The 13,046-nt window shown below is 33.6% G+C and overlaps 1 protein-coding gene across 3 annotated transcripts in view; it reads left to right on the top strand.

The window, feature by feature from the left end:
• PPP3CA (protein phosphatase 3 catalytic subunit alpha) overlaps positions 1-13,046 on the top strand; it is a 336,975-nt gene that overhangs the window by 310,961 nt on the left and 12,968 nt on the right. For all 3 annotated transcript variants that reach the window (XM_037830340.1, XM_037830339.1, XM_037830341.1), the window contains exon 11: positions 12,067-12,151. In XM_037830340.1, the coding sequence (XP_037686268.1) occupies positions 12,067-12,151 (85 nt within the window). The remainder of the gene's footprint in view (positions 1-12,066; positions 12,152-13,046) is intronic.

The raw sequence follows: 13,046 nt of genomic DNA, 5'->3' as shown, positions 1-13,046 counted from the left end.
TTATGGCTGATTGTTTGGATGATATATACCACTGGCAGACTATTATGCTCAAAGTAAGATAATATTCTAGAAAATCTTCCAGACTTTATACTTAGAAAGTGTATTTCCAGATCTTCATATAAGACAATATATATTTACACAGTTTTAAAATAATTTATTTTGGTAGCATTTAACATTAGAACTTTCCATCAATTAATGGTGACATTAGCCAAATTATACTGAACATTAGCTGTTGCATATCGATTAAATATATTTATAAAATGTATTTGAGAAGGAAATCCATGTTGCCTACTAAAAAGGGAAAAAAGTATATGCTCTATAAACCTTGATTTGTTCTTTATTTGAAAGGCATTGAAGTGGAGTGCTCACTTTCATTGATGAAGGCAATGACTTTATATATAGTATGTCTCTATATTTTAAAAAGTCACTTCTCACAAGCACCACTGAGGTAATTGGCAAGTGAAGGAAGCATTTTTCACAAAGAGAACTATAGTGGGTAAAGTTAGCTTGCTGCAAATTAGATAAATTTTTCTCTCTTGTTTTTCTGACAGAACTTTTGTGATTCTCTTTGTACTGAGGTATTTTATAAATCCAGGTTCTCAACTGTAAAGAAAGATGGTACTTTTATGAGTATAACTAATAATTGATTGAACAACTGCAGACATTTGTTGTTGTGAGTCCGAAGTTTATAAAATATCCTTTTTAGAACAGTTGTTTCACCTGTGATGGAAGGGCCAAAGGCCATATGAAAAAGTTGAATACTCAGGAAATCTAAATTTTTTAAACATTTTTCTTTGAGATAGTCTATTTTCACTTTTATAAAAATCTAGTTAGTTCATCTTTATTCTTAGCTCATGAGAAGCTATAAAACTTTTCTCCCAGTTTTCTTCAGAACTCTGTAGAAATAGAAATCTTGGTTCTCCTATTTGATCAGTCCATCATTTTGGGATGGTCCATTTTTTCTGCAAGCAAAGCCAGTAGCATCCGAAAGGCTTTACCACTGCAGTCGTTCTTGGCCTTAGTAAAGTTGCCATCTTCTGGGATCCAGCCTTTAACCTGGTTGGCATGACACACTAATGAGGCCCCATCACAAGGCAGCTTGATATTAACCAAGATCACATAATCTTTTAATTTGCAAAGAGAAATTTAGCTGTTTTAAGAACAAGAATATTCACATCTACACAACCATTTTCTTAATAATAGCAAATGCTTTTTGAGTCCTTACCACATAGCATATCTCTATGCTAAGTTCTGAGCCTGGATTAGTAGTACAGTATATATTTGTTGAATATTGTGTACACGAATGAGCACATTACTTATTTAATTCTTCTACCCACTTATGAAGCACCTCTTCAGCCTATTACTGTAATGAATCTTGGCTCTGGATCACCACTTTCCAGCTGATAATCTTAGGCAACTAAATTAAAGTTTCATCTGCTGTAAAATGGAGACTAATTGTACCATCCTCGTGTTGTTGTTGTGAGGATTATATGAGATAATGCAAATAAAGCACTTAGAACAGTATATATTGCAATAAGCAGTTCCCTCATTTTTTTTTTTAATATATATTCCATTGTGTGCCTATACTACATTTTGTTTATAGATAGGGAAAGTGAGGCTTGAAAGAGATTTAGTAACTTCCCCAAGGTTACAGAACTAGTAAATGAAGGGGCTGGAACTAATACCCAGGTCTTGTACTCCAGAATACAAGTTCACTATCACGATGCTGTTCCAACTCTCATATGTCAATTATAATGCCTTAAAAGAGGTGGATGATCCCATTATTTATGGTCTGAAGCCTCACAGTATGTCCAAAACACTTGAAGGCCATTGGACCCTAGATATTTCAAATGTTTGTCTCTGCTACTCTCCTTTATGCCTCTGTGGCTAACCAACACATTTTTGATTGACACATCCCTGTCTCCTGATGACTTAGTAATATACTGAAGTGATTTTTAAAGTCTCATGACCTGGAAACCACTGTGCTGCTTTAATTTGCATACCTATGCATTGTCTATATGGGCCTATGCATTGGTTAAAACCTTATGCTCATTACTTTCTTTCTCCTTCTTGGAGAAAACCTTATCGTATCCCCCACATACTGACAAAACACTCTACCTAGATCTTGAGTAGCATCAGAAGACCTTTGAGTAACTTTGGTTCAAATAATCTTAATACATGCCAATGCCTCCACCATTCTCTGCTCTCAGGTGAATAAAGGTCTTACATTAATTCTTCCAGCTTGCTTTTTTTACTGTTTATCAAATGGTTCATGATTAACTTTGAGAGTATAACTTAAATGCATGGGACACACACAATATTTTACTACATTTGTCCATTTTCCCCCATAAGTTTTTGTAATTTCAGAGATAACATTCAGTTGTCATTTTAATACTTGGGTATTTGAGAATCTGAAATACATAAATCTCTGTGGCTCTAGAGTGAAACTGTAATCTAAATGCATTTTTCTAGCACTTAGCATATATAAAGACTTAGGTCCTTAATAAATACCTTTTTTAAACTATTATATCCTCATCTATTCTGAGCAACCATTGCTTGATTAGCAGCCAGGCCTTATGATTGTTTCTCATTTAGGCAATAAATCTACATTATTAACTTAACATTTGTTATTTTATTCCATTTTGCTTTTATTTTCTGTTGTAAATTTATAAAAATGATGAGTTTCTGTCATTGAAAGGGGTCAACCCAGGTAGGATTTCACAGACTGTTGGTTTCTTCTTTAGTAAACATCAGGCAACTGGAATGTCCTTTGTAAGGCATAGGCTATATATGTGATAATTTCTTGAAAATCGGTTGAAGCTTTCTAATTTATTGTAAAGACTTTAATTTTCATCCAAGTTCAAATTATGATTATAGCCAATTTCAGCAACTCTACTGAGGAACCACTGAACAGATGGAACACAACATCTCAGAGGACAGAATTCCACTGAATCAAATTAGAGCTTATAAACACAATAACTTTTAACTAAGTAGAAATATAACTCAATAATGACAGTTATTGGACATTTGGAAGGAGTTGATATTTTTTAAGGCTTCCTATCTAAAGAATTCTATTATGTTATATGACAGGAGAGGTGGGGAAAAACATAACCTAAGCTATACTGGCCTTCCTTAAAATCCATTCCACAGGAGAGTGTTTTTATTTAAAAAAAAAAAAACAAAAAAAAAAACCCAAAGGTTATATTTTAAAGGTTCTTCTGTTGCTTTCAAAATGAAATAAAAGACAGAATAGCCTTATGCCAAATAACAAACCTTTGCAGGTTTTGTTGCATGCTAAGATTCTAGTTCAGTTTTGTTTTTTTTTTAAAAAAAGGAACAAATTAATTAGCAATTTTTGGTTTCGAGTGATCTGGAATGAGTAGCTGTAGCCATTGTATCCCGGTTTTATCACTTAGCGGCGTTTAAAATAGTAGAGTTAGAATCAAAACTAAAAGATGTTCTAAACACCTTAGGTTGTAATCTTCAAAAAGATGAATATTTAAAATATTGTTTCATTGTTTTTACTGATGCCTTTCCTTCATCTAATAGAGTAACCTACATAAGTATATATAACATCGTTTTGTGAGAGATAACTTCCAGTCTCTTTGGACTAGATTTAACCAACACCGTCCCTAACTGGTTGAGCATGTGCATTTCCTAAATTGATGGTTAATCAAAGAGCTGAGACAACTAATTCTTGATAAAGCAGTGGTCTTCAGGCTGGAATATTTGTACTACTGGGGTTACCCAAAGATATTCTAATAGTAGTTGTAAGGGAAACAATTTTCACATCATCAGCTTCCACATGTCCTCTTTGCTGGAAGGGATCAGCTTGGGAGCTCACCTGTGGTGGAGGGTGGAGGTCTCATTTCTCAGTCTCCTTTTGCACCTCCTCTTTCTCAGTTGCTCTCCCCCCATTTTAACAGAAAGGCCTAGGTCTCAGGAGACCTAGTATCCATGGGCATTGCCTTGAGATGGAAAACCCTCTGGAGTGTTAAACAAAGAAACGTTGGAAAAACTCAGTGTCCAGAAAATCTACTTAATCAAGGCAGTGTAATCTCCCTCCCATCCTTATTATTAATGGATGCATTCAAAAAAAAAAAAAAATTATTTCTATGTTTTTAAATATTTATAAGTCTTTAATATATATTTGTACTGTCTAGCTCATTTTTGTGCAATAATAATTGTAATGGTTATTCCAAAGGGCATTTTGTCTCAGGAGATTTCTTGAAATATATTTAATTTCTATTTGTAAACATATTTTTAACAGTGAAATATAACACGGCTATAGAATATTTTAAAGTATAAATGTATACTGCACTAGAGTAAAAATAGAGGAAGTGAAAGGAAACATAATTTCAAATAAAATAAGGTATAAGGTAAGATTTTTAAATATCAACGAAGAGCTTATTCATGAAATTTTCTTTAAATGGATGATGGTGTGGATCAAATTGCTATGATCTTTGTATGCCATTGGTTAAAAAGAGTAAGATAGCTATTTTATTTTAACATGCCAATTTTTACAATGTTATATTCTTTACCACTATTTAAACTTGGAAAGGGGAATAGTGTTCTTTAGGGAATATTCTTTTACAGTTCAAAGGGTAAAACATAGGTAAAGCTTGTAAAAGCCTTTCTATATTAGAGTGAATGCTATCACCTAGTACTGTTGGGGCTGTTCTGAAATCCAGGTCTCAAGGATCTGGTGGTGTAGAAAATGTAGTGACATATGGGTCACAACTCATAGCCAAGGGCAAAGCTGGGTGGATATCTCAGCAACTTTGTTGGGACCTAGAAGCTCAGGGTTTGTTCTTGTTAGACTAGATCAGGGAAAGAACGGACAATCAAAAGATAAGATTTGGGGATTAAAGCACATAGATCTCCTGGCTTTGAGAAGTTCTTTTCTAAAAGCCAGTGGAAATACACTGGTTAAAAGTTCATTAATAAAAATATTGTGATTAAAAAAAAACAAAAAACTATGGTTTTCATGGGAAAATCATATTCTGTGTGAAATGACCAGGGATGGTTTGGCCTCATGGCCTTATGAGAGCCAATTTAAGACATGCATTTTCCCAAATAAGGTTTTATATATACTCATAATTTCACCACCATCTGTAAAAAAAAAAAAAAAAAAAAAAAAAAAGACCAGTTATGGAAGAGTTTTAAGAAGCACATCTGAAGTCATGTTTTGTTTTTTTGCATTTTATCTTTTATTTCAGCGGTACTGTTTTTGGGTGAAAACCAAACCCATTTTTATCTGTTAATATAACACAACAAAAAATAATTCTTACCTCAACATCAGTGTGTTTATTCAAATTCGGTAATTGCTTTATTTCATGAACAATAAAATCTGGAGGTAAGTGTAAAATCTGCTCAATAATAATAATCAACCATGATGAATTTTATTTTTGAGTAGAATGGGTTACTAGACAAATGAACTTTGCTTTTAACAAATTGTGGTAATTAGTGAGTCTTCTGCATAATTTCTTATAATTTGAATTAAAAGTTCAAAGAAATTTGAAGTCTACCAGCAAGATGTAATTCTTCAAATATATGTTTCCTTTGAAAAAATATGAAATTTTATAAAATTTACATGAATATATGCAATTTTTATATAACATTTAATTCAAATATATATGCTATGAATACATTTGTATTAGTTAATAATACTTTAAAGACAGATGCGTAAATAATAGGAAAAGACTTGAGGCCAGTATGATAATGAAGTATGAAAGTCTGCTTGTTTTCCCATTAAACAGAAAACAAATCAAGATCAATTTTTAAAAGAAACATTTTCATATTCTAGCATTATTCATATTCTAACAATTTCCCTTCAGAGGCTTATTTCTCAGCATAATGTTTTTAAGATGCATTCATGTTGCTGGATGAATCAAGAGTTCATTTCTTTCTTTTTTTTTTTTTTCTTTGCTGAGTGCTGTTCCATTGTATGAATATACCAGTTTGTTTATCCATTCTCCTTTTTGGGGGATAATTATTTTCTTTTTAATTAGAGAAGTTGTGAGTTTACAGAAAAATCACAATGAAATACAGACTTCCTATGTAGCGCCCTGTTAGCACACTTGCGTTAGTGTGATACATTTGTTACAATTGATGAAAGAACATTTTTATAATTTTACTATTATCTATGGTCCATGGTTTCCATTAGGGTTATTGTTTGCATTGTACAGACCTATGGTATTTGTTTGTTTGTTTGTTAATTTTCATTCTAGTAATACATACATACTACCTAAAATTTACTCTCATCCATTCTCCTTTGATGGACATTTGGAATGTTTCCAGTTTGGGGCTATTATGAATAAAGCTGCTGTGAACATTCTTGTACAAGTCTTGTGGACATATGCTTTCATCCCGAGAAGTGGATTTGCTGTTTGGTTTTATAAGAAACTGCCAGACCTTTTTTCTGAAGTGCTTGTGACATTTTACATTCACCAACAACATATAAGAGTTCTGACTGCTCCACATGCTTAACAGCATTTGATGTTGACAATCTTTAATTTTCACCATCATGATGAGTGTGAAGTGGAATCTCAGTGCAGCCAACCATAGTTTTCTCATAGTCTTTCTTTGCTTCCTTAGCTTCCCTTCATGCTCTATACTGCTACAACCTATTTCTCCTCCCACCAAACTGCTTAGCATTGTTATTCCTTAATTTATCAGTGGCTTGATAATTGCCCAATCCAGTGGCGGATCTTCCATTCTCCTCTTACTCATTATCTTTGTAGCAGATGATATTGTTGACCACTCCCTACTTAAAACCCTCCTTCTTTTGCTTTCTGATAGTCTTCTTACCTCTCTGCCCCTTCCCTCTATGATCTTGGCTTGGTGCTCCTGTTGAAAACCCCCAAGGATCTACTCTTAGCTACCTTCTATTCTCAATGTAACATGTTTAAGAAAATTTCTAGTAGCCATCACTTACCACACACTTGCTAATACTGTCCAATTATATTCCAGTTCTCAGCCCGAGTCATATTTTCCTCCTAAAACCCACAAGAACCTTAAATTTAACTGAACCCATACCCTTTTTCTCCCTACCCAGATCTGCTTTTCTCTCTATATTCCCTGATTCCCTTAAGAAAATGTTCATTCTTGAAGTCCCCTTGGAATTATCCTTAAGTCTCTCTGTGGTAGTCAGTTAGCCACTTAGTCTTGTTTGATTCTAGCTTTGAAATGCCATTCATTCTGTTTCTTCCTTTCCATCTCTACTCCACAGCCTTGGCGAATGTTCCTGTCTGTACTATGACTATAGCCCCCTTATCTTCCTGCCTCCAATCTCTCCCTCTTGTACTTGATTCTCCAAAATATCAACAGACTAGCATTGCTGAAATTTAAAATAATTTTACAAATAAAGATACAATATAATGACTATGTAATTATAATTACCCATAAAAGATAGCTGTAAAATAGAACTTTCTGGAATGATGGAAATGTTCTATATTTACACTGTCCCATAGAGTAGCCACCAGTGATATGTAATTACTGAACATTCAAAATGTGGCTATTGCAACTGAGGAAGTTAATATTTAATTTTATTTAATTTTATTTAAATTTACGTAGCCACACAGGGCCAGTGGTTACCATATTCGATAGTGCAGTTTAAACGCTTCATTTATGTTACTTCATTTGATCCCTACCACAATCATGTGAGATAGCTTTCACTATTCCCAATTTTATAAATAAGGAAGCTAAGTCTCAGGATGGCTACATAGCCCAAGGTTACTCAATAAGAAATGCTAATGCCTGAACTCCTTATGAACTACCATGCTAAAGCTTTTACAGCTCACCTCCAGGCTTTTCCTGCTTCTCTTCTCACCCCAGTGTACCCAAATTCTGTTCATAACCAGACTTCTTACGCATCATGAATGGTTTATAACATGGATTGTTGTAGTCTCCACATGTTTGACTATTCTCTTCCTTCTGTGGAGAATGCATGCTCCTTCTCCCTATTCTTTAACTCTTACTTATCCTTTAAGACCCCTCAGTGCTCACCCCTTTGGTGAAAATTTCTCATGCCTCCAGTCAATTATTGTGTATTCTCAGTGGTGTACTGGTAAATGTGTAACAACTGGCTCTCCAGGGGAAAACTGGCCCTGGTTTGTTGCATTTGCAGATCTACATAGTGTAAATTCTCCCTCCACGTTCAATCTACCTACATGAACATGCAGTCAAGAAGAAATGTGCTAGTACACTCTCACCAGCAGGAGCCACCTCTGGCACTCCACTGCTACTTCTGCTATATTTGTCACAGTCCATTCCAATCATTCACATGATCTCCTTTTGCATATTTCTGTTCCTAACAGCTGGCACTCGGCAGGCTACATAGGATAGGAGTCACATGAATGTTTGATGAATGACTGAATGAAAGAATGAATGAATGACTTGGGTAACAATTTGGATTCTACGTAGCACTTTTTGCACATGCCTAATTCCGTTAAAACTGAATGGATGGTAACCGTGAGCTGGATGACAGAGTCAGCTTCTATAATGTGTGGAGATAAGCCCTGTGGTAAGAATCTTTTCACCCTAGCACTTGGCCCCTTTTCTCTGTGGCGCTGCTGCCGCTTTCTAGTTGCCCTTCACAGGCTGAAATCCACCCTGTGGGGATGCTGCACTCACTCAGCATGCCACTGGGCATAGACACTTTAAAACTTCATGGGAAGTCAGCAAGGTGCTAAGTTAAGGGCAGGAAGGACACATGTTGAAAGCAACTCTTTAAAGATTCCCTTGATCTATATATTAGCCTCCCCACTTTGAGAAAAATTGAGTGTGAAGGGCTGCCTAGATTCTGGAAATAGTAGCAGCATACCCCAGGCATTAAAGAACATCAGCACTTAAAAGTTGAAAAGAGAGGCCCAAAAAGGGAGAGAGAATTATTAGAATGGAAATACAAAATGAAATTTTACTTAAAATTACTGATTTTTTGAACATGAAATGCTGCCTTTCAGTTTTGGATTTTCAAGTTGAAATAAACGATTATATTCTTTTCAATGAAATAGAGGTATCGCAATTTTAATGTAAAAGGTATTTTATATGCTTTCCTTATTTAAATTCTGAATTTTAATATGATTTACTTTGTACCATTTCTATAACTTGAATAGAGCAAGAACGTTGCATATGACACTGTTTTTACACATTGCAGCTTGTAAAACTTTGAAAAATATTCATTTTTCCTTGAACTTTCTTTTGAATTGTGAAGTATGGGGACTTGCAGTGGAATATAAGTATTCAGAAAACAGTTCGACTGATCTCTGGAAAATACTGAAATCAAGAATAGCAGTACCAAGTATAAAAACCTTTAAAGCCAAACTTAATTCTATTCTGCTATAGTTCAGTGATTTTAAGTTCAGTAACATATTGTTTCAGATATTTCATTTCAGTATTTAAATTTTTGTGAGGTTATAAATGTGTAGTATTAGTTTAATTTATATTTTTATTATTTGGAAATGTTGATGATAATGTCCAGGAGGAAACTTGAAGAGACTATAATTTTACTTTCTCTTCATACTGTCTATGGTCAAGTTATTTGACCATCCTAGTAAATATATTATAATTTTAGAAAAGTGATAAAACTTCTTATTTGTCGGGGTTATTGAGAAATTTAAAAGATCATTTTAAACATCTTTTAAAATCACATATTCGTTAAGAAAGGCAATATAATATGCTGTGAATCACCATTTTTGGGTGCACAAATACATATATGTGTGTGTACATATACTATATGTATATGTATACACTATACTATATGTGTATATATATAGTAGAATATCTGTTATATGCTTTCTAGTAATTCATTTGATCTGAAAAATCAAGAATGGTATATTGATGTTCATTTTATATTTAAAAGTCAGTATTATTTATTTATTTTTTTAAGATCAGAGCACATTGAGCTGAAAAATTCAACTCTACGTGATTTATTTCCCTACTTTTCCAATTTAGTTTCTTGCTTTTCATTGCTCTAGTTAATGATTTTTATAAATCCTTTATTGGAAATTTTCTGGGATAAGAAATTTTCTTTGATAAGGAGGCTTTTGTAAGTAGTGTTATAGTTAACAATTTGCTTTTGTCTTGAAAGTAAAATATAAAAATGTAATAAATGTTATGAAAAAATCATAGAGAAACCACCTTAAGGCAACTACATGCCATCTCACTTTAAAAAAAAAAAAAAAATCCTTTAGTGGTCTTTTGATCATTAATCATCTAAAATCCAAGCACAGAATAGTCAGACTTTTAGATGGTCTCTGAGGCAGAATTTATTGTATGAAGAATCAGAATTTCAAACCATAGATAATAAATATTGTTAGAAACTGAGTAAGCTTGAGTGATCCTATACACACTCCACTATCCTCTCAGTGTTCTGGCCAATAGAGCTATAATTCAAGGAACTATACTAGGAGAATCTATGGATCAGCTTGATTATTTTAAAGACTGGATTAGAGAATGGCTTCTCCCATATATATATATATGCTCATCAGATATGTTGGGAGGCAGCCTAGCAAGGTGTGACTAGCAAGAAAGTAGGAAGTGGATAAAACTATGTACTGTTTGGGGGCTTCCTGGTCAGAGAGAAGGTGTGAGAAAGCTACCTTGCTGGCACATACCTCCTGAGGAACACCTGTGTGCACTGTGAAATGGGGGAGCATCGGCATCACCCCTGGTAATGTAACTCACCCAGGTGAAGAAACCAGCCTACTGAAGGGTTATGTCTTCACTTTCTTGGGGTGAAGAGAAATGCAGAGGCCTGTTTTCTAGCCCTTTTGAAATTGTAGGAGTGTTGGCGCAAGTTTCATTCCTTATAGAAATGTTAGGGTGGTGATTAAATGTTTGATCCTCATTGACAGTGAAAAAGGTTCCAAGTCACATTCGTAAAAGTCCTCTAAAGTAAATCATTCCTTCACAAAGGACAAGAAAGCTTGTTCTTATCATGCATTACAAGACCACAATTTACACCAATTATCAGCTATAGACTACAGTCTCTAAATAAATTATGTTACTTAAACTGTCCGTTGGGATTAGGATCTTCCTGATATTATCTGAAGAGATTGTTTTGTTGTACTTCTGTTGGTGGCAGTAGAATTAGAAAGAAAATCTGCTTATGTTAACACTTTCTACAAAGTCTCATATAATTTACAGAAAGAACATCTTATCTCTTTTTTCATTGGATTATAGAATCATAAGAGAGTTACGTCTGTGTATTTTGCACTTCTCCAAACATACCTTGGGAATTGAAGAAAAATTAAAATGGATTCATTAAACATCATATAGAATTATTTTTTTAAAAAAGCATGGTAAAAAAAGAAAATGTTTACTCTGTAATTACCATGGTCTACATGGATTGACTTTTTCTTTTCATTTGGAACACATAATAAATGGCAAACTTATCCTGACCCATGTGTAAGTTTTTTTCCATAAGTACTAAAATACCAGGCGTGTGCCACCAGGTGTCTCTTGCCAAATCTAATTCAGTAGTTTTCTACTTTTTCCCCTGGGACTCATGAACCAACCAGAAAGATGAAAGACTATCAAGAACTAAAACAGATGATTTATGACCGTTAAATAATATAAACTATGTTCCAAGGAAGAGTTAAGAGGCTCACTAATTTGATAACTTCAAGGGTGAACTTTTTTTGGAAAAGCAGTTTCCTAAAGTAGTCTTCTCAACATAAAGACTGGAAAGGAGTAGAAGATCCTCATGATTCAGAACCCTTCCTGCCAGTGCAGGTTCTCTTTGTCCTTGTATAAACAGAAGAGAAGGGAACTCAATTAGAAGAGAAAGGTAGGACCCTACCTTTATCTGCTTAGCTAGCTCCTCAGCCAACTTCCTTTGAAAATCTAAGTTGCTCTTTAGTATTGTGGGTACTGCTTAAGAATCACATCCAACTATAGATGACAAAAACTTAACTTTTTAAACCTGATTTACAGGTAAATTCTCTTAGGAGGAAAAAATAAAAACCTGGTTTTGCTTATTGCAATCTGTTATATATGCAGATGTTAAAATAATTGAGGTTAGATAAAGTCACTTGCTACTGAACTTTCTGTTTTAAACTGTAGGAGCAACAGCTGCAGCCCGGAAGGAGGTTATAAGGAACAAGATTCGAGCAATAGGCAAAATGGCCAGAGTGTTCTCGGTTCTAAGGTGAGATCGTTTTTCTTCTATTTCTTTTTTGAACTTTATGATGTCACTTAATAAATTTTTGTTATGTCACATAATATTTTAAATATTTAATATGGTCATTTAAATATTTTACTAGAAAAATATTTGCTTTTTCTTAGATTATTTTTTTTCTTTTAAATGGAATTGTCAGTTATTTCCTGTTTTAATCCAATTAAAATCTACTAAGTTATTTCTGTAAAGAAAGCCTTATAAATGGATTGCTTCACATGTTATCCATTTGCTATATTAAAACATTTATTTCACAATTGGTTGAACATCTCATGAAGCAAAAAAGCTATTATAATCCTTTTTATTTTTCATTCCTGCTCTGTGGTAAAAAATGAATTTATCAGGTGTATTTTAGTAGATTTCTAGGAAATGAACATCAACCATAAAGCTCGTTCATGCTAATCTATATTATTCTCCTAAATCACTGAAAGAAAAAAAAAGACCGTTATTTAATGTTTCAATTCACATGCAATGGTTTATTTTTAAAATAGACTGAGTCATGCTATCATTATTAAGCATGTATTTAGAAAACAAATATTTTGTTGAAGATATTTAACTACGTTTCTTTACTTACTCAAATTCAATGATCCGTTCCTAGAAAATATAAAGTAACTATTTTTCTCTTCAAATGATTACTTTAAAATTTGGTATGTTTATATATGAGATTTACACAGTCAATTCAAATTTATGCATGTTTATTAAGGTAAATAGGAATACCTTGGAAAAATATTGCATAGTTTCATTATCTGATTTTTGCCAAATTTTACCTCAATTATCAATACCCGACTCAGAGTAACTACACTGGCTCTTTTGATTTCTCCTCTTACTATTTCTATCCTACTAAAGAGTAGCTAAATGAGTTGCATCC

This window comes from Choloepus didactylus, chromosome 3 (genome assembly GCF_015220235.1).
Source record: "Choloepus didactylus isolate mChoDid1 chromosome 3, mChoDid1.pri, whole genome shotgun sequence".
NCBI lineage: Eukaryota > Metazoa > Chordata > Mammalia > Pilosa > Megalonychidae > Choloepus > Choloepus didactylus.
This window is presented reverse-complemented; position numbering and strand designations above follow the sequence as displayed.